We start from the raw sequence: 20,926 nt of genomic DNA, 5'->3' as shown, positions 1-20,926 counted from the left end.
CTTTTTTTTTTTTTTTTTTTTCTTTTTGAGACAGAGAGCACAAGTTGGGGGGGAGGCTGAGGGGAGTAGCAGACGGAGAGAGTGAGAGAAAACCATAAGCAGGCTCCACGCTGGGCTCGATCTCACAACCTTGAGATCACGACCTGAGCCAAAATCAAGAGCTGGCCACTTAACCGACTGAGCCACCCAGGCATCCCTCAATGACAATCTTATAAAGAGGAATTTAATATTTTATGGCGCCTCCCAGAGTAGATTTAGGATACTGGCTAGCAGAAAAGGAAACAGATTTTGGCTTATTACAAGAAAGAATTTTGATTATGAGGGCAACCCAAGACGGGATGCATTTCTCTGGAATAGTTTTCTCTCCTCTTTAATTGTGCTCTTCTCTTTATCAATGATCATCCAAGTTGAATGGACTTTGCACCTATTGTTTCAGAAAATCTTACTCATCCTGAAATATACTAGTTTTATTCAGAGCTAGGACTTAAGTATAACAGCTGACATTTAAAAAGCCACATAAATTGAATATGTCCCTCAAATATCAAATAGATTAACGTTTTAATGACACCATCTCTGAGCACATAAAATGATCAATATATGTTAATAAACAATTTTTATTGGATAGTTATCCTCATTTTTTTTTCTTAAGCCCTGAAATCTGAGTCATAGAGATATTAAGCTGACTTGCTTAGGGAAGAAACATATTCATAATAGAGACCATCCTTCAGTGTAATTTTACTGCCCCATTTCCCACACCAGTCATCTAAACCACATTGCTAATTTACACTGATTTGGAATTCTAGAGCCTATTTCTGTGTCACAATTCTTATTTTTTGAAAAAGAGATATGAAGTATATGTACTAAACTCACTTCATTTTTTGAATTAAATAATAATAAAGATGCACAAGAGAGAAGAAAACCATGGATAAGTAACACTGAGCCATAAAAATAGCCAGGATATATTTGGCTAATGGACATAATTCTACACTGATACAGCTTAAAATTTCTCTAATGCTCTCCAATCCATTCTTCCCAGGCACATTTACACCAGTAAACCTCCCCTGTAACCCGAAGTTGGAAAATGCCCAAAGGTTATCCTTCTGCTTCCTAAGCAAAAAATAATCTTTTTTTTCCAAATGGAGATTCTGACTAAACCCTAGCTAAACTGACTCATGTGCTCTGGTTTACACAATGCCCTAAAGGATTAATACCGATGTCATTTATATGATCACAAGCTGTGTTTACAGCAATAAAGAAAGCTAGGCTTAGGTAATATTAATAGCCCTGCTAATTACACTACTGTAAAAGGTTTATGGATGATATAAATTTCTGTATTATTACTCCAGTGCTCTGGCAGTGGCATTCTTCCAGAGGAACGTATCACAGGGCTCATTTGTTTTCCCTTTTTTGCGCTAATTCATGAGGAGATGAAAACAAGAGACTGAGTGAAAGAAAGAAGGAAAGGAGTCCACCAGGACTTAGTCTTACACCAAGAACAGACTATGTAAGGATCATTCTCATTTGGTGTTTTTATTTTAGGATCCAAAAACCATTTCACCTTGCCAATAAACATAAAAAAGGATGCTCATTTCACTGGTAATTAAGGAAATGAAATTTAAAACAATAAGATTTTTTTCACCTTTTAGATTGACAGAAATATTACTGATAATATCCGAAGTTGAGAAGTAAGTGGGGAAGCATACTCTCAAATACTGTTAGTACACTTTTGAACTGGTAATACTTTCTGGAGAGGGGGAGATTTAGTGATATTTATCAATATTTAAAATGCCTTTGACTCAGCATTTAAGTTTTTAGAAACTACAAAATACTCTCACATGTATTTAAAAAATATATTTACAAGGACGTTTCTTATAAGATGGATGGAATAATTCAAACTTGGAAATAATCTGCATGACTACTAATTGTGTGTTTAACAGTACTATTGTAGCAATTAAAAACTATAACGTAATGTACATGTACTGAAATGGGAAATTTTCCAGAATATATTACTAAGTGAAAAAAGCAACTTTCAAAACAACATATATAATTCCTAGCATTTACATTAAAACACATTATAACTATATATTTGAATGAATATACACAGAAAAATGCCTTGAAGATGAATAACAAAATTTTAATAAAGATTCCTTTGAAGAAGAGAAGAATTTATTTGGGTGGTGGGAAGCACTATCTCTTAAAAACAAACAAACAAACATATTTATGTCTGTATTTGCAATGTTTATATTTACACAAACATGTAATGTTTATATTCATGTATTATTCGGATAATTTAAAAGAGATAAACATACATTTTATTTATTTATTTATTTATTTTTTAAAAAGATTTTATTTATTTATTTGACGGAGAGAGAGACAGCCAGTGAGAGAGGGAACACAAGNGGATAATTTAAAAGAGATAAACATACATTTTATTTATTTATTTATTTCTTTATTTTTTAAAAAGATTTTATTTATTTATTTGACGGAGAGAGAGACAGCCAGTGAGAGAGGGAACACAAGCAGGGGGAGTGGGAGAGGAAGAAACAGGCTCCCTGTGGAGCAGGGAGCCTGATGTGGGGCTCGATCCCAGGACCCTGGGACCATGCCCTGAGCCAAAGGCAGACGCTTAACGACTGAACCACCCAGGCGCCCCATAAACATACATTTTAAAAATGGTTATAACATTGTCACCTCAAATATTGTCTCAGTCTCTTGGCTTTTCATGGTTTCCTCCTAGTATTTAGCAGTTTTTATACGGTAGACATCTGCCTTAGAAGGAACCCAACAAAGGTATTTTATCGGAAGATTTATTATTAAGGAGGTCTTTCAACGAATTTTAACTCAACAAAATTGAACTGATTTTAATTGGAAGCTCTATATTAAGGGGTAAATGAAATTCTTTGAGTTTAGCAGTAATGCTGTATACAGAGGATATTATCTACCAAAGTTATTTTTTTAAAGATTTATTTACTTATTTTCGAGAGCAGGGGAAGGGCAGAGGAAGAGGGAGAGAGAGAATCTCAAGCAGACTCCCTGCTGAGTGCGGAGCCCAACACAGGGCTCGATCTCAAGACCCTGAGATCATGACCTGAGCTGAAAACAAGAGTCAGATGCTCAACCAACTGAGCCACCCAGTGCCCCCAAAGTTATTTTTTTATGAAACTGGTACTTACAATATTAAGTTTTTGTTTTGCTTTGTTTTACATTTGGATCAGTTTTCACTCTGAAATCCAAAGCAACTTAGCTTGCACTTTAGAAAACACCCTGCTCAGAGAACAAAAATTAAAATATTACATCTTCAGCCTCCTTTCCTCAAGTAGACAGGTTAATTAGAAAGTAGGAAGAACAACATTCTAGTATCTTGATTTTGAGCTTCTTGAACCTTATTAAAAGATCTTATTTTGGGGGCGCCTGGGTGGCGCAGTTGTTAAGCATCTGCCTCTGGCTCAGGGAGTGATCCCGGCGTTCTGGGATCGAGCCCCATGTCAGGCTCCTCCACTGGGAGCCTGCTTCTCCCTCTCCCACTCCCCCTGCTTGTGTTCCCTCTCTCGCTGGCTGTCTCTGTCAAATAAATAAATAAAATCTTAAGAAAAAAAAGATCTTATTTTGGTTCAATGAATAAAGCTGGGAAATAAGTGTTGATTTCAAAGGGTATGAAAAAAAATCACCAACTATTTTTAAAAATCCTTAATTCAATATAAATAAAAAATAAAGAAGGATTTACATAATTACCCAAAGCTTGACTGACTTTAGCTTAGAACAAATGAAGTTTTAAAAGAGGGCGTAGTGATAAAGCTGTGGCAGGTGTCGGAGATAGAGCACAGCTCAGGAGTGGTCACAGCAGTTCAGGTACGAGGTGATACATGGCTTGGCTTGGGCTCGCTAGAGCAAATGGGGATAGAGGGAGGGCATCTGAAAGGGGCTCATGTAGTGTCTGATATACAGTGGGCTCAATAAATAACAGTGAAATTTAACTGAAGACAACTTCGCATCAGTCAATACATCCCACACCCAAATTAACTTTAACCCCAGAAACGATGGAAGCTTCCTAAGTTAGTTTGTTAGGTGTGTTTAAACTTCAACAATGGGAGCTGCAAGATACACAGGGGATACCTGTGGCTAGAGATACACTNCTTCCTAAGTTAGTTAGGTGTGTTTAAACTTCAACAATGGGAGCTGCAAGATACACAGGGGATACCTGTGGCTAGAGATACACTTGCTACAGAGAGACAACTTTTATCTGGTTTTCAGGTGAAACCGTGAATAGATTAGATCAGGAATTTTGGTACAAGATTCGTAGGATGCAATAATGGTTTCTTCAAAGGAATCATCATCATCATTGCTGCGTTTAGATATTTATTTGTGCTACTTTCTGAAAACAAATTGGGACTATTGGAAATTATCAAAGGAACCATTAATTCACTCCTCCAAAAACCTATCAAATGGTAACCAACCCTGAAAGACATGTGATGAATATTTGCTGAGTGGAACATACTGCACAGTAACAAAATGAGAAAATGGTTAAAAGCAAGAAGTTGATATTTTGGTTTTCCTTCCTGTGGCTCCACAGCTGCTAATGGTCCCAGTGAGCGGTTGGCAGTCTTTCTCCTCTGTCAGGGACTGAGGTAAAGCTAGTGAGCTTTGATATTCTTTACTGTGCTGCTGCTTTTCACTTTATAACACTACATAATTGTGGTTTCTAATATTTTACAGGGGTTGTTGAAACTTGGGAAGAGCTTAAGTTCATAAACCAGCAAGTGCCAAAGGTACATCCCGAAATGACCGAAAGGGTAAAGGGCTTCTTAAAGGGATAAAGTCAAAAAAGTAAAGGACTGTTTGCTACTACACTAAGGGGTCACAAGCCAGGCAAAGTGACGGAGATCTGTGATCCATATATACCTGCTTATAAAAGGATAGGAGACCTCTGAGAGTCTTGCAAGTCATAATAATCATGAGACGAGCCAACTGCCATAGCTCATAGAAGCTTAGCAGCCAAGAAGTCACCATAGCTAAGTCTAAATAAAGGATGGAGGATATCTGTGCCATATTCTCCTGGAACAGTGTGTGCTGGGGCCGGGGGGGGGGCAGCGTACAGGAACTGGAGGAAGAACTGTTGCTATTTTAGTGTAAAGTCAGGATCCTAGAACAAAGAGTGTGTGCACTGGCCACGGGGAGGCCATGAAACAGCAATGTTTTGATTGTAACGGCTTGTAATGAATTCTTCTGCTGTGAACAACTGGGAAAGGGAGGACTGGCAACTAATGAAGAAAATAGTCGTGAAACTAGATGACAGAGGAGAAGCAAATTCTTTGACAAGGAAGATGGGGTGGAGAGGAGGGAAAATGAGACCCTCAGATCTGGCCTTTGCAATTATAGGGACTCTTCACTAGTCACTCTACTCCTTTTGCCTGTGAGCTTAGAAGACTGGGAGAAGGGAAATCATCTTTACTCAGTTAGGCATCCTTCACACCTGGTCAAACAGTGCCTAACAGAAGAAGGCCCTCAAAAAAGTACTTGCTGAATAAATGAATGAAATAATAGATGGATGAATACATGAAGGAAGAAATGTGTGACTGAGAAAGGTAAGAGAAATTAAATTTAGATAAGAGATATCTGAGCAAGACATAATCAGTTCAGAGCCTTCTAGAAGGTTCTGTATAAGGAAACATGGGCAGAACTAAAACTATAAAACTCAGTAGGCTGGGGAGCAGTTGCCTCCTTGGCTTGTGTATATCAGGCTGATTCCTTTTGTTAAGAGACACTCTGAGTACAGGAACATACTTTAGGAGTTAGGTATCTAAATTAGTCAACATATCTGATGCCAAAACAACAGAAACTAGGAGTTGAGATCTATTAAGTCTCCATATAGTAAATACCTTACAATTTTTAACAGTGCAGAGACTTCTACATTTATGCCACTTACATAAGATCTGCCCACACATTTCTCTGTTAAAAAGAAGTTACCAAGTTCCTTAACTTTATTTTTAGAAGTTGAGTTCTTTGTTTGCTTCTGAATGATCTAACTTAGTTTCTTTTAGTCTGACAAAAGTTTAAAATCAATAGCTTGCTTAAAGCTGTGCTATAATGGCCCTGAGTTTAACACAGCACAGCTGGAAATTTCGACCTCAGCGAATGACATCCACTAAGCCAAAAGTTGAAATGTGTTTGCAGGTATAGAACCAGATGCTTTGAATTTGGTGAGACCCCAGTAGTCCATTGAGTTTGTCTGTGGCATGCTCTTCCTGCTGAAAGATGGGTGAGTGAGAGCTCCATGATCTTGACAGCATGGCCTTCCCCTCTTCTCAGCTAGAGGATGACACACTGGTGGCCATTTCACTGGCTATGTAGCCCCCAAAGCTTTGTGCTCTCTCAGGGCATTTTACAGTTCTTTTTCATCTTGGCGTATTTTTATTTTTTCCTCTCCCCCCCAATTTTATTTTTCAACTTTAAAATAGAACAAACGTTCTTACTATGTCAAAAAATGGGAGCAAGATTCCTTTTAATGACCTCATCCAAGGACAATTCATGTCTGTGCAGTAGTTCACTAGTAAGACTGATCTCTGCTTATAGATTTTGTACTATGGCTTCCATTGAAAGGCCCTGAAAAGGGACATGCTGCTCACTGTTTATTCCAAAAGACTAATGGAGATTTGGGATTTTGATTATAAAATAGTGACCCTACTCTCCCTCTGGGAATGCCTCTGAAGAATCCCTACTGTTGTAATGATAGGTCTTCTAAAGCATCTATGGCCATTGCCCAAGAACTGACTCCTTGCTGGAAATTATCTTGGGCAGAAATGCCATCCCTTCTTGGCTTTGGTCAAACCACACTTTTTTGTCCTCAACTTCTCCAGCTGGCATGTGCCTTGGTCAGCAGGCCAAATAGGAATGTGATTTTCCCAGCTGCTTTGGCTCTGCTTTGCTTTCCAGATGCGTATGCAGTCGGTTGCTGTTCACAGATGCGTTCTATGTGTGTTGCGGGAAAATTAAAACATTCAGGAAAAAAGGTACTCAAACTTAGTTGACAACATATTGATCTTAACTGGTGTCCTTGTGATTTCAAACCTTTTCTTGAGCAAAGAACAGTAACTTGGAGTAGTAATTTTCAGGCATGGCTTAAACTGAATCTGGATCTTCTCTTTAATATCTAAAGTTGTGGTGACAGTTGTGTCTCAGTAAAGTGAATGAGAATGTCTTTCTTCCCATTTCCTCCCATTTGTATATCAGTTATGATTACGAGAGAAGGAAGAAGCTGGATGAAGAGAGGAAATGGGAGAAGAGAAAGGAAACATACACACAACCAAGAGGAAAAGAAAGGGTGGGAAACAATTTTGCTTTGAGATTTTATGGTCAAAATCAAAGCCATACAGCAAAGAACTCATTCATTTCTGGGGACAAGCACTGACCTAGGGAACTGTTCTTTCAAGTCTTCCTTTGGCAATGCTCCTGTCCCCTTTATGATCTCTCAGAGTTTGGGTGCAGGTATGCCTGAAAGTAGAGGGGTGGCTCTGGGTCCCTCTGGACAGATTCTGGGTGCTCACTGTTCCCCTTGGTTTGGCTTTTTCAGGCAAAAGACCCCCACTACACCCTGGGGGAGGAAGACTTGGGCCAGTGCATTTCAGAATGAGTCGTCTGCCAGTGTAATAATTCTATCAGTGAGTTCCCTCATTTACCTTGGCCACCGCACTGGTGAGGAAACATCTAAAATGTCTCTTCTTTGTATTTTTCTATGAATCATACCAGTGTCTACTGTGACATCCCACAACAAGTTCAGGAGAACACAACTGCTGGAAAATAGCTAATGAATTTCAGGGTCCTCATGTTCGAATTTATTCAAATTAAGGGTTACATGTGTAAAATCCAACTTGCTAGGGAGGAGAATCAATATTTATTAAGTCATTCTAATGCCCGTGATGGCAGATCATACGCATTCAGTGCTCCTATATGCCTGACCCTGTGCTAGAACTTTCCACATATCACCTCATTTAGTCCACAGGAAACCTGTAAGGCAGTTACCACCCTGACATACAAAATGAAAGAAAACAACACAGAAAAGTTATGGAAACTTATCGGGATGACACAATGGCTCTTAATTTTGGATTGAATTGAGAAACAGAAAAAGTCTAGACCCTAATGGTTTAAAATTATATTTTAATGTAGTGGACTTAAGTAGTAATTCCTAAATATGGTTCTTAAAGATAGACATTTTCTTAGACATGGCTAATTAGACAGTTACAGGTAAAAGAAATAATAATTCATGCTACTTCACAGAAAGAGTGTCAAATAATAAAACAAAAAATGGTCAGAAACATAAATCCTGATCACATTTTCTTTTATTTGCAAGTCATTTCCTTTATGTTTTTCCTCATACAGGTCACTGAAGAAGCCCAGTCACTCCAACTTGTAGTAAGAACCCACCATTTGCAAATACCACATTTAAATTTGGTGAGTTATATGATCTTTCTTCGGTCCTCAAAAATCTCAGAAATGGAAACCAATGAAACCAGATACTCGAAAAATGCACAGACAGGGAATTCTGATCTAAAGTAACCACAATGCAATTCTAATCCTGTGAAGGGAAAAAAAAAATGTTTGCTTCATTTTTCCCCCTGCAAATCTCATGTAGCGGACTGCAATAGCGTCTGCAAGATGGCTAACTGCTGAGTCTTTGANCCACAATGCAATTCTAATCCTGTGAAGGGAAAAAAAAAATGTTTGCTTCATTTTTTCCCCCTGCAAATCTCATGTAGCGGACTGCAATAGCGTCTGCAAGATGGCTAACTGCTGAGTCTTTGATTTAATGAAAACTTAGGGAAAGCAATTCAACTCACTGCAGGGACTGCTTTGTTCTTCCATTATGATTCCTTTTTAATGAGAAAGATGATTGTAAGGATAAACCCTATTCGTCTGAATTTTTACACTAATTACATACAAAGCACTATTTTGGCAGAAGGGGACTTATCTCCTTCAGGCAATACAGTTATCATCTTGTAACCACCCTCCAATCTTCCACATGAACATTGGAGCTTCGTGCCAGGAATGAGTGTTGCTCCATGCCAGCTCTCAGCATGGACAAGTGAATGCTTAAAGATTTCCAGAATTAACAGTCAACGTGGACTCCAGAGAAGACAGAGAGACAGCCTCTCCCTCCAAGCTTATATGCTGTTTGGAATGAAAGCATCAGAAAGGCATCCCTTAAATGAAATATTTGGCAAGGGGAATGAGGGAGAGTCTGATGTATAGTGTGTGTGGGCATGTGTGTACGTTTATATGAGGATTCATTAAGAGGAGAGGATAGTGTTGCATATTCATGTCATTTTCTTTGCATCTAAAAGTCATTTAGGTGATACTGAAAGTTCTGTGTAAGGTATCACTCTGCTTGAGATTCACCCCGTTTAGCACAAACAGGACATGCTCTGTTGGATACTCTTAACTTTGATTAAGACTGTGGAAGACTTGATTTGGAGCAGATTCACCCTGTAAGTACTGCATATGTATGGAGTGTGTGTGGTTTTGCGTTGTTTAATGGATTAGAAGCTGGATAAATAATAGTTCATGTCACACAAGCAAGGTCCTTGGAGTAGGTATTTTTTTTTTTTGAAACTATACTCATTCTTACAGTCTAAAAAGCATGCCATATGAAGTGGGAAATTTTAATGGTGACCTCCTAAAATCTGTAAGTGACTGAGGGAATAGCTACTATAGTTTCCCTGTTGAAAACTCTGGGCCTAATGAGACATTATTTTATCATGGTAACCACGAAGGGATTGTAGACAGTCAATTAATTCTCTTTCATTTTTTCTTTCTTCTTCTTCTTCTTTTTTTTTTTTTTTTTGCCTTGGGTCAGGTGTATTAAAGTATAATTTACATGTGATAAAATTCATCTCTTCTAGTGCAGAGCTTGAAGAGTTTTAGCACATGTATACAGTCCTGTGACCTCTACAACAATCAAGATCTAGAGAACATTTCCATTACCCGAAAAGCTCCCTTGTGCCCCTTTGCAGTCAATCTCTCCCACTCCCAGGCTCTGGCAACCACATATCTATTTCCTCACCTTATAGTTTTGCTTTTTCCAGAACATCACATAATTACCCAGTATATAATTACACAGTACGGAAGTTTTCATGTCTGGCTTCTTGAACTTAGCATAATGCTTTTGAGATTAATCCATATCATTGCATGCATCTTACTCCTTTTTATGGCTGAGTGGTACTCCACTGTAGGAATTCACCACAATCTGGTTATCCAGCACAAGTTAGTGAGCATTCGGGGTGTTTACAGTTTTTGGCGATTACGAATAAAGCTGCAATGGGCGTTCGTGTATAGTTCTCTGTGTGGACATCATGTTCTCATTTCTCTTAGAAGACTGTGATTGAAGGGTCATATGGTAAGTGTATGTTTAACTTTGTAAGAAATTGCCAAGATATTTTCCAAAGTGCTGGTATCATTCCCAGCAGCGGTCTACAAGAGTTTCAGTTGCTCCACATGCTGGCAGACAGTTTTGCTGGAACTGGACTCTAGTTTTCTCCTGTGATTTTCTCCAATAATTTCCCAGGATGGTTTGTGTATATTCCCCTCTTCCTCACCACCCCCCATCTTTTCTTCTCCCTTCCCCAACAACATAAGCATAATTCCCATGGAGTGTCTACCAAGGATTCATCTGAATACCTCAATTCCTGAGGTACGACCTTTACTATGGGAGCTAGAACTCTCCAATCATACTTAAGTAAAAGCAAAGGCAACCTGACAAGGAATAGGAATGGAGGTATGCCAGGTGATTCCCCACACGGGAGAATTTTTTAAGAGGTTCCATGAATATTACCTCACCAGACTTACGTAAGTGACAGTAATATTTCCCCCCACAACTCTCAAGGTTGTTATAATTCAGTATTTACACTTGCCAAGTGCTTCCTTATACTGACAACCCACTAACAAGGACTTAGTCAAGGTTATCCAGAGAATTGGAAACTGAGCTATGTGTGAGTATAACTCGGGCTTTTGCTTTGAGAAAATCCTGGATCCTGCTTTAACTTTTTTCACTGCTCTGGCCTGTGTTTTTGACTCCCTATGGTACATTCCAACAAAGAATCTTCCAACAAAGGCAAGGGGCAAAGATTCACAAAGGATTAAAAAAAAAAAAAAGGATTGATTTCTTAAGTTTTACTTAAGAGGGAAAAAAATCAGACCAACTCAATTAAGAAAATAGGAAAGGATTATTTTAAATCACAATGATCAGTGGACTCTATTTAAAAGTACATATCCAGATGATAGAACAACCAGGATTTTAAAAAAGGATTGAATCTCACAAGAGGGCTAGCTATCTCAATAGAATCTAAATACAGTACGTGATTAACAAAACTGGGGAGACAAGATGTTCAGGTGACTCTAGGATCTGACAGATACTTAAGTTTCTAAGATGTTGTTGTGGCTCTCTGAGGGGTCTATATGATTTTGCACAAAGTCCTACATTTCATCTAATCACATAGCTATTTTTAATCTTGCAACCTTGGTAATTGAGAATTTAGCCTATGTAATTGTATGTAAAGTGCCGTGTTTCTGCAGAGAACAAATAAGAAGCCTGTCTGGTGTGGGAAGAGGTAGCAATTACTTACTGATTAATGTTTCCCCAGCCACCACCAAAAGGAGAAATGCTTGTTTGGCACAAATTCTGAGAAGAGCATTCACTGAAAATGCTGAGGGCTATAGGACTGGACTGTTGGACCACGAGTTGCATCTAACTGTTTTGTGTAGACAAAGCTGTCATTTTTCTGTATTTCTCTCATCTGTCCTGCCCTACTTGAGTGCCCTGGGTAGGAGAAAGGAGATGGTGGGTAGGGCAGGCAGGGAGACAGCGAGTGCTTAAAATAACTGAAGGGAGTTCATTTTTTCAGCCTCCTCACTTAGAACTGAAATTTAAACTAGGATTTCTGTCTTCTGGAATTTAATGTTCAAAATGAGGATATTTTTCATGAAGAGTATATCATGCGTTTACTTTTCAGTATTCTCTCTTTATGAAAAAAATCAAAGGGATTACACATGGTGATGTGTTTATGAGCGCTCTGTTAGTACCCTTAGAGACCTGTTTCATTTTCACACTAACACAAAGGAATATATAAATGACTCAATAAATACTTTAATGTCCATGTTTCAAGAATTTGCTGAAAAGCAAAATACATGCACTACCCATCAAATTGCTTTTAGCTGGAAGCCTGTCTTTTATTCAAAATTGGAAGACTTTATAAAAATATCTTTCAATGAAAAAGCAAAACTTCTAGAATGAGTCACCAGGAAAACATCTAATGGTGATCAATGGTGGCAGCATTTTATTTTCTTTCCAGGGTCTGTATATGAAATGAAGCAGACACTTCTCTTTCTATTTGTGCTTTCATTACTGATACCCATTTTTTTTTTAATACAACCATGCCTTGAGGAGGAAAACAAAGATTGAAAGTGTTTCTTCTCCCCCTCAGCATCCTGCCTTTGCCCCACAATCCTTTCCACCCTCGTCACAGAGTAAAGTGTGAATGGAAAAATAAAGAGGAATTAGAGAGACAAGAACTGAGAAAAATTGGCAAAGAAAAGAAGGAAATTATTGACTGTTTAAAAACCATGGTTTATCTACATTCAGAAGTTAAAAATTGCCAGAAGAGGAACCGTGGGTATCTATTTAAGAACTGCTGAAAGTAGTTCTAAGAAGCAGCAGGATTCTTATAATAATTGATAAGAGACGTTTATAGACAAAAAGTGTGATGACATATTTTTTTCTTGATATCCTATCTTCACGTTTGTTTTTAAAAGCCTGTCACATTTCTTGCTTCTACAATAGAAATGCAGGAACTGGTTGGGCTTTAGTTAGACCCCAGCCTGTTCTTTCCTCTTGTTTATAGTCTTTGCCTTTTGTGTTTCTCTGCTTCCTGATTTCAGCCAGCATTATACTGAATTTTAAGAAAAAAAAAGTAGATATGAGGAACAGTCATCTTTTGAGAATTTCCTAGGCAAATCCATAAAGTTTTTGGAAGCTTCACTATACTTATGTAGTTATATTCCTGTGAGACAATAGAAAATATATATATTGGTCTCTGCCCCCAGTTTCTGGCACAGGGCTCCTAAAACTCTTGTAGTTTCCTAAGTAATAAGCCTACCCAGGAGCATCTTTTGTTCTAATATTTGGTCTTCGACCCTCGTTCCCGACACGGTGTTCCTAAATCCCTTGGAATTTCCAGGGTGACGGCAATATCTTTCGTTCGAGTGAGGTGACTCTTGGTGGGCTCCAGGATAGGGACCAGTTACCACAGAGTCCAAGTCATGATTAGAAGTGTGGAATTTTCAGCCCCACCTGTCCATTCTCCAGAGAGGGGAGAGAGACTGGACATGGCGTTAATGATCACTCACGCCTACACCACAAAGCCTCCATCAAAATCTCTCAAGTAGAGGATTCAGAGAGCTTCAGGGTTGATGAACACGTGAAGGTGCAGAGAGAGTGGCGTGCCCTGAGAGGCACGGAATCCCCACAGACTTTGCCCTATTCATCTCTTTCATCTGGATGTTCACCTATATTATTTATCATATCCTTTTATAATAAACTGATAAACAGTAGGTAAACTGTTTTCCTGGGTCCTGGGAACCACTCTGGCAAGTTCATCAAACCCAAGAAGGAAGTCGTAGGAATGTCTGACTGATTTATAGTCCATCAGTCAGATGCACAGGTTACAACCCAGACTGGCAATTGGCCTCTGAAGTGAGAGGGGCAGTCATGTGAGCCTCAGTTCTTAACCTGTGGGATCTTATGCTAGCTATCTCCAGGTAGACGGGGTCAGAACTGAGATCAACTGTAGGACACCCAGCTGGTGTCACAGAATTGCTTGGTAGGAAAAACACCACACATCTGGTGACAAAAGTGTTGTTAAGTGTGGCGATAATGTGAGAGTAAAGGAAAGATACACGGGAAGAGAGCTGAGCTTTTCTTCATAATCCTGAAGCCCTACTAGGTACGAACAGCATGAGTCTGGATTTCAGGCATTACTTCAATGAGTACATTTTAATTGCCTGAATAACTTCTCAAAAGTGCTTACTATTAATCTACTGAAGTTATAGCTAAATTCTCAAACTTGTTACAGTGTCAATGGAACTACTTGTTTGAGGCACACTTTTTCTATAAATTTTATTACCGAAGCTCTTTGTTATGAACAGTAAAATCGTTTCGAATTTTAGAACTATCTGGAATGGGGCGCCTGGGTGGCTCAGTGGGTTAAGTGGCTGCCTGCACCTCAGGTCATGATCCTGGGGTCCTGGGATCGAATCCTGCATCGGGCTCCCTGCTCAGTGGGGAGTCTGCTTTTCCCTCTACTCCTCCCGTGCTCATCCTCTCTCTCTTGCACTCTCTCTCTCTCAAATAAATAAATAAAATCTTAAAAGAAAAAAAAAAGGCATGTGGTAGAGCTCTCTGGAATAAAAACCTAGTACCAAGCAAGGAAAGGGTAGACCCAATACCTGTCCAACAAGATACACATTTTTTAAGGAGGATGGTAGTCAAAATTTTGTAGGAACCAATTAATAATCAGGGATGAGTTCAGAAATCCAGATTGAACTGGAGTTATATTGGAATTTTTACTGGAACCTGTTGTTTCAGTCTTTGGTCACTGGTTCAGTGCAAATCTGGTAAAGAGAACTCAGTTTAAGTCAAATTTTCACAAGGCTTTTGCCATCATACCACCCTGAACACTCTTGAAGGGCTCCTTGCATTTATCACAGTGTATTCCCATGTCACAATCGTAACTTTTTAGAAGTGTGTGGTTAGAATGATAAAGAAATATTTGTTTAAAAATATGTTCCAGAGACTCACTTCTTGCAGTTATGTGGCCTACAGTGACATCAAATTAAATGGTGGCCTGGTGGGATAAATGGTGTCTGTGCCTGGAGAATGGGAAAGACAGTAATTTTGTTCAGTCCTGATCTGCAGCCTTCTGGGAGGGGTGGTCAAGAAGCACCAGGAAAGAAGGAATTGTGGCTATGAGAGCACGTCCCCTGCACAGACCAGACTTTCCATCCTCTCATCTTCTTTGCTCTGTTGTTCATTCACTCTCAAATCGTGAGGTGCACGAGGAAAGCGATTATTATTATGTCTCTAGAACATAGTACTGAATCAGCCTATACAAAATTAATGTAATTACTATGTTGATTTCCAGATGTTAGCTTAATGCCAGCCTATTAAAACTTCTAAAGATGAAGATTAAAACAAACATTCTGGGTAAACACCCACATAAAGACATGTCAGTGAATTGAGTGATAATCCGAGGCAATGGCAAAATCTCCAGATAGGGCATTTTAGAAACTGATTCTCTCCATCACTGGTTGGGATAAACAGAATTTCCTCAGGCACCCTTCAATCCCCGACCCCCCCAGCCAAAAGCTTCCAAATTCCTCGTCCTAGTCCTTGGCCTCTCACCAGGTGTGCCCCGCCCCTGTCTACCCGCCCCACCCATATCGGGGCCACATCCTCTTGACTTCATTGCTGGGCCTCACTAGGCCTCGCCCCAGGGCTGGTTTCTTATTCAGGTCTTTTAAATTCAAGCAAAAGCCCTTCCTTTTGTTCAAAAGTATCGTCTTTCCCTCCTCCTATCTCCCCTAAACCCCACATGGGCTTACAAGGAGCCCCCCCCCGGGGGGGGCGGGGGGGGCACCTGACCTTGGTCTAGGGTCAGCCTTCCAGCAACTAGTTAGTTCTACAGCTTAGAACAGGTTCCTGACACAGGACCTTATAAAATTTTGGATAATAATACTTAATTCCTTGGACTGAAGGTATAACAGAGACCACTTAGATACACAGTGTCTGGCACATTATAGAGTCTTGATAGAAGGTATCGTTATAAACTTTAGGGCTTTTGCTACGTGTAGTTTTCTAAGCTTTTCTGACTGAAATTTTCTGTTTCTTAGAATGACTCGATTTTATTTGTTTACCCATGAAGGTTGTTGTTAAATCTCTGGATTCCTGGAAAGTAAGATGGACAAGAACCCAAAGACTAGTTACAGTTCACCACCTCGTAGTCTAGACTGTGTAGTTCTAAAAATCTTGAGAACATAAATTCACCACTTTCCTGTGAATTTTGTGGGTTTTCTTTTTTTGCATTTGTAGTGTTCAAACTGTTAGCTTCCAGATCAAACCGGAAATATAGCTGAGACTCAATGTCTAGAACTTCTGTGGACTGAGGTCTTAGTTGAAATTTTATTCTTAAATCAATTATGTCTACTGTTGATAAATTTAAAAAAAACAAACACCGATAAACGGTTTTTTGAGAAGTAAATGGAATTAGCTTTTCCAATACTTAGAACAAATCCAAAGTTAAACTGGAATTCAGTCCCAACTGAATAAAATCTAGTATTGGCCACATTGTTATAATTAAGCAATATTATTCTGGACAGCCATTTAAATAAGTGTAAAAATGAAATACTTGATACGGTTCTTATAAAAGTTTCAAAAAAGTATGACTATTAGGATTGATGAAGAAAGCCATTCATTATTTTTCAAAGCTTATTTCACAGTCAACAGCTTCTGGGGGTGAATCATTGGCTATTTCTGGGCCAGGGGAAAGACTGTTTACACCAGATCCAGTGTTATAGTCATAAGGTTCTGAATTACCCTCTCCAGTGATAACCCCCAAGATTTCAACTTCAGGTGCCAATTAACAAGTTTTTCTTGCATTGATTCTTGGAGGACTTGTTTTTTTGCTTTAGCTATTTTAAATTTAGACAGAACAGCTCCTCTGACCATTTGTGGTAGTTTTCTTTCCTTTCTTTTCCCCTTTATTATTACTAGAGTTGTTTGTGTTTACTATTTTTATGTTTCTTGTGCACTTTCCTAAGGAACATACATTTGTCTGTACTTCCCTTGGATTTCTCAGGACTGGCATTAGTGAGGACAGCTGTATCAGGCCTTTCCAGCTTCCAGGGAAGCACTCTATTTAGATTCACTGAGGGGTACAAGGAATGTTAACAGAAATTCAGATAGTGAGCAATTGTACATTTTGCCTATACATGCATTTCCCACTTCCCACTGAATTCACACAATTTATGCTTCTTTGTGATTTATTCGTTCATTCTGTTTGCTTTATTACTGCAAAATAGAAAAGTGAGATTTGAGGTTCTGAATTGGCTTATGATGCTGTAAGTGAAAAAAAGTTAATTTAGTCACGGCTCATCATTCTTCTAGATGTTTATAAAAAAGAAATTGAGCTATATTCCAAGCTACATCTGGGTTTTTGCATGCTTACCTTGTCTGACGGCTAGTGTGGTGGTATAGACCAAGAAGAGAAGGATGTAATTCAGGAAACTCTGGAAGACTGGTGTATTGGCATGGAAATCTTCTGACAGGTACTTGCTGGTCAAGCCAATTCCACAAATAAGAAGGGATAACACCTGGCCCAGAGCCACAGAGATTAACATCTCCCTGAAAAAAGTAAAGAAGAAAACAGCAAACATCAGCAGGAAGTCCATTAAAACAATAACAGTTAAAATTTATTGAGCACTTGTGCCATTTACTAGGCCAGTTACAATAAATTTCTTTTCATCCATCACAGCAATGCTATGAGAGAGGTGCAATTTTTAGTGAGGTTTTATAGAGGAAAAAAACAAACAAACAAAATTTAGAGGGGTTAAGGAATTTGCTGTCACATAACTAGGAAGTGGCAACGCTGGGATTTGAGACCAAATCTCTCCAAGTGATCCTGTTTTCTAGCCAAGGCGCTCTGGAGCCTGAGGCGGGGAGGTGGGGCGGGGGAGGATTAACATCATCCCTGATGCCCACCATGACATTAATGAAGTGATCAGAAACCCAAGAGAACACCTGCACCCTGACGAAGAGACACCACATTGTAACCTTATCCTCAGGTTCTCATACCATTCAGGAGAGACTCTTTTGTTTATAGATTGAAATCTTGGATCCAGGAACACTTAGGGGAAGGGGCTGTACAAACCCCTGAAAATCCAGAAGGACCATCTCCTTTCCATTCCCAGATTTTGGATCTTCGTTTGCTCTAGCAAGCACTGATAAGCACTAGTCTCTGCTCTCCTCTACACAAGTTACACTTGCTGCATATTACAACGGTTATTCCTGAAGGAAATTCAGTCACTGAGGTGGTATAATATAATATTTCACATTCTGTAAATATTTTCTGTGGCTTTTTCACATAAACTGTAGACCACTATAATAGAGACTAAAGGCAATGGTTGAAGGGTTCACTTGGCATAGAAATACAATGCCCATATGGGTTTTATGATCATATAAACCTGTATCATCTGACTCAGGAAGAGTCCCTGGAAATACAGAGCAGGCTTCTGCCTTCCCCAAAAGTCCCATCTGACTTTCTGGGTTTATTTATAGAAACAGCAATGTAAAATAAGCAAGGAGTAGTATTTCTAAACAAAAACCATTGGTCAGAGGATTTGCAATGTTACATGTTTCCTTCCCCTTGGCAGATGTGAACCCATCTTTCCAGAAGGGGCACAGAGTCCTGGGTAGATACCTGGGTGGTGTCTTGCTTAAAAAGAGAGAAAACGAAAGAAAAAGAAAAAAATTAAAAGGCATCCATCACATTCTGGTCATTCCATTTGTTTACATGAAGAGGAAAATTGTGGCAAGGCATGAGGGCCCATAGAGAAGGCTTTCTTTCCTGAGGTTAACCTGTAACATGCTCGTAGAGGCTTCTCGCTGGTTGCCCTATTTCCAGGTACTGGCCCTGACCCCCAAATTCAATCTTTATTAAGGAATCAAAGACATCTGTCTGTTGCTTAAAATCCTATAAACATACCCTATAACGTACAGTGATCTATACGGCCTGTGGTACATCATCTACAAAGATAGCTGCCAACATTTCCTCTTATCCCTCTGCATTCATGCTGCTCCTCTCAAAGGGAGGTGGGATCTATTTCTCCTTTTCTAACTGAGCTTATCTTGTGATTTACTTTGACCAACAGAAAGTAAGGGGAAGAATGCCATGTGACTTCTGGGCTAATCCATTCGAAGCTCTGCAGCTTCCATCTTTTGCTCTCTTCAGATACAACATCCATGTAAAGAACCTAGGCTACTGAATCTTGAGAAACCATGTGAAAAGAAAAAGAGACACCCAGCCAGTGCTGCCCCAGCTGAAGCACCAGACATGTGAGTGAGGATCCTGGATCGTTGGGCCCCAGGGGAGCAGTACCAGCCTCTGCCACATGGAACAGAGATGAGCCATCCCCAGAGACCACAGCCCAACTGGAGAATTGTGAGAAACAATCAATGGCTGTGGTTTTAGGGTATGAAATTTGCACTGGTTAGTTATGGAGCAACAGGTAACTGAAAACAAGGCCCTAAATGCCCTCCCATCACTCTTATTACCTCTTATTTACCTTTCCCCACAAAGCCAGAGCTCCAGTCCTACAAAGCTACTTAGACATCAACAATGAGTCATGGTCTTCTTTGCTGGCATTCCTTTGCATGTGTTACTATTATTTCCAGAATGTTCATCCTACCTTTATCAGTCTGACTGCTATTCATCTTTTAAGATTTGTTTTCTATGTTATCCCCTTTAAGAAGTCTTACCTGTCCTCTCTTCCCTGGGATGTTTCTCCTTTACTTCTATATCATTGTATTCTAACTACTGATTTTATCCCCTTTATCCCTCTGCCAGACTGTGAAGCCTGTATGATGTTCTTCACCGTATCTATAGCTGGGCAATATAATTCAGAGGAAGCAGAAAATGAAGGGATTCAAATACAATGCAGATAGGCCTAGGTAACCCTGAACAGTTTTACTAAATTGAAAGGTGATAAAAAAAGAAAGGCAGAGGTAAAGAGAAGTACCAGAATTATTTTAAAGGTTTTTAAGCCAGCCTAACAAAAGTGTAAAATCCTCTAACAAAAATCATGATAAGGAGTTGGTTTTAGTGCAAAGATAACAAATATTTTTGGTATATTGAATTTGAGCCACCAGATGAAATTCCAAATAATCCAGCAATATTAAAACCAGAAATGAGAATTCGATAGGGAGGTCAACCAGGAGATAAATACGCAGAAGGTATACACCTAAAAGTGATGGCTGAAGTACTAGAAATGGATGATATCACCAAGGAAGGGAGAATGGGAGGGAGAACAAGAGGGCCTAGGAAAAATCCTTGAGGAATCCCCAGATTGGGGTTAGGTAAGAAAGAAGAGGCATATCACTGGAGTCAGAAGTGGTTAGCTGGCCAACGGGAAAACCAGGACAGTTCTTGCTATCAGGGAAACCAAGGAAGCAGAGACTTTCATGGAAGAGGTAGTTGTAATATTGAATGTTGCTTAAGGGTAGAGAGAATGAGGACTGATGGAAGATAATTTGTAGTCACCACTAGCCTTTGAAAGACCAGTTTTGGCAGAGTGAAAGACCAGTATTACCAGAGTAATACTGGTATCACGGAAACCAAGGGAACAGAGAATTTCACAGAGGGAATGGTTAGCTGTGACTAAGTAGACAGGGAGTGGTAAGATACAAAAGTGCTGACTTTGAAGAATTTTAAAGAATTCTTGAAGAAGTTTGAGCTAGTCACCACAAAACACAATAAGTAAGATAATAGTTAAAATAATAATGTAGAAAATGATTTAGAAATTTAATTTAGAGTGGATTCATGATTATCTTCTCACTGGGTCACTCTTGATTACTTGCACAGTAACTTACATCCTTAAGTGGAAGAGAAACGGGGAGAGTTACAGCTAGGTGGTTTCTCCCAAAGCTGAGGACATCCACTGGAGAATACTGGGTATGGAGTATGTCTCCCTGGGAAAAGAAGGTTAGAACTGCCACGACGTGGTAATTTCTACAGCTATTTAAATTATAACCATGGTATTCAAAACACTGACAATATCCAGTGCCTTTCCAGAACAAAATCAAGCCACCAAAAATGACTGGTTACTTATG

General features: G+C 39.3%; 1 protein-coding gene and 1 long non-coding RNA gene across 2 annotated transcripts in view; one reads left to right on the top strand and one right to left on the bottom strand.

Annotated features, from left to right (window-relative positions):
* The window catches only part of SLC35F1 (solute carrier family 35 member F1), a 402,488-nt gene that overhangs the window by 136,432 nt on the left and 245,130 nt on the right, over positions 1–20,926 (bottom strand). The window contains exon 2 of the mRNA XM_034669043.1: positions 17,268–17,443. Within this exon, the coding sequence (XP_034524934.1) occupies positions 17,268–17,443 (176 nt within the window). The remainder of the gene's footprint in view (positions 1–17,267; positions 17,444–20,926) is intronic.
* Positions 7,567–19,554, top strand: LOC117803974. Its single transcript, XR_004628110.1, has 3 exons — positions 7,567–7,655; positions 8,374–8,445; positions 19,050–19,554. It is a non-coding gene; the product is annotated as an uncharacterized LOC117803974 (long non-coding RNA).

The sequence above is a fragment of the Ailuropoda melanoleuca genome, chromosome 10 (genome assembly GCF_002007445.2).
Source record: "Ailuropoda melanoleuca isolate Jingjing chromosome 10, ASM200744v2, whole genome shotgun sequence".
In the NCBI taxonomy this organism is placed as follows: domain Eukaryota; kingdom Metazoa; phylum Chordata; class Mammalia; order Carnivora; family Ursidae; genus Ailuropoda; species Ailuropoda melanoleuca.
This window is presented reverse-complemented; position numbering and strand designations above follow the sequence as displayed.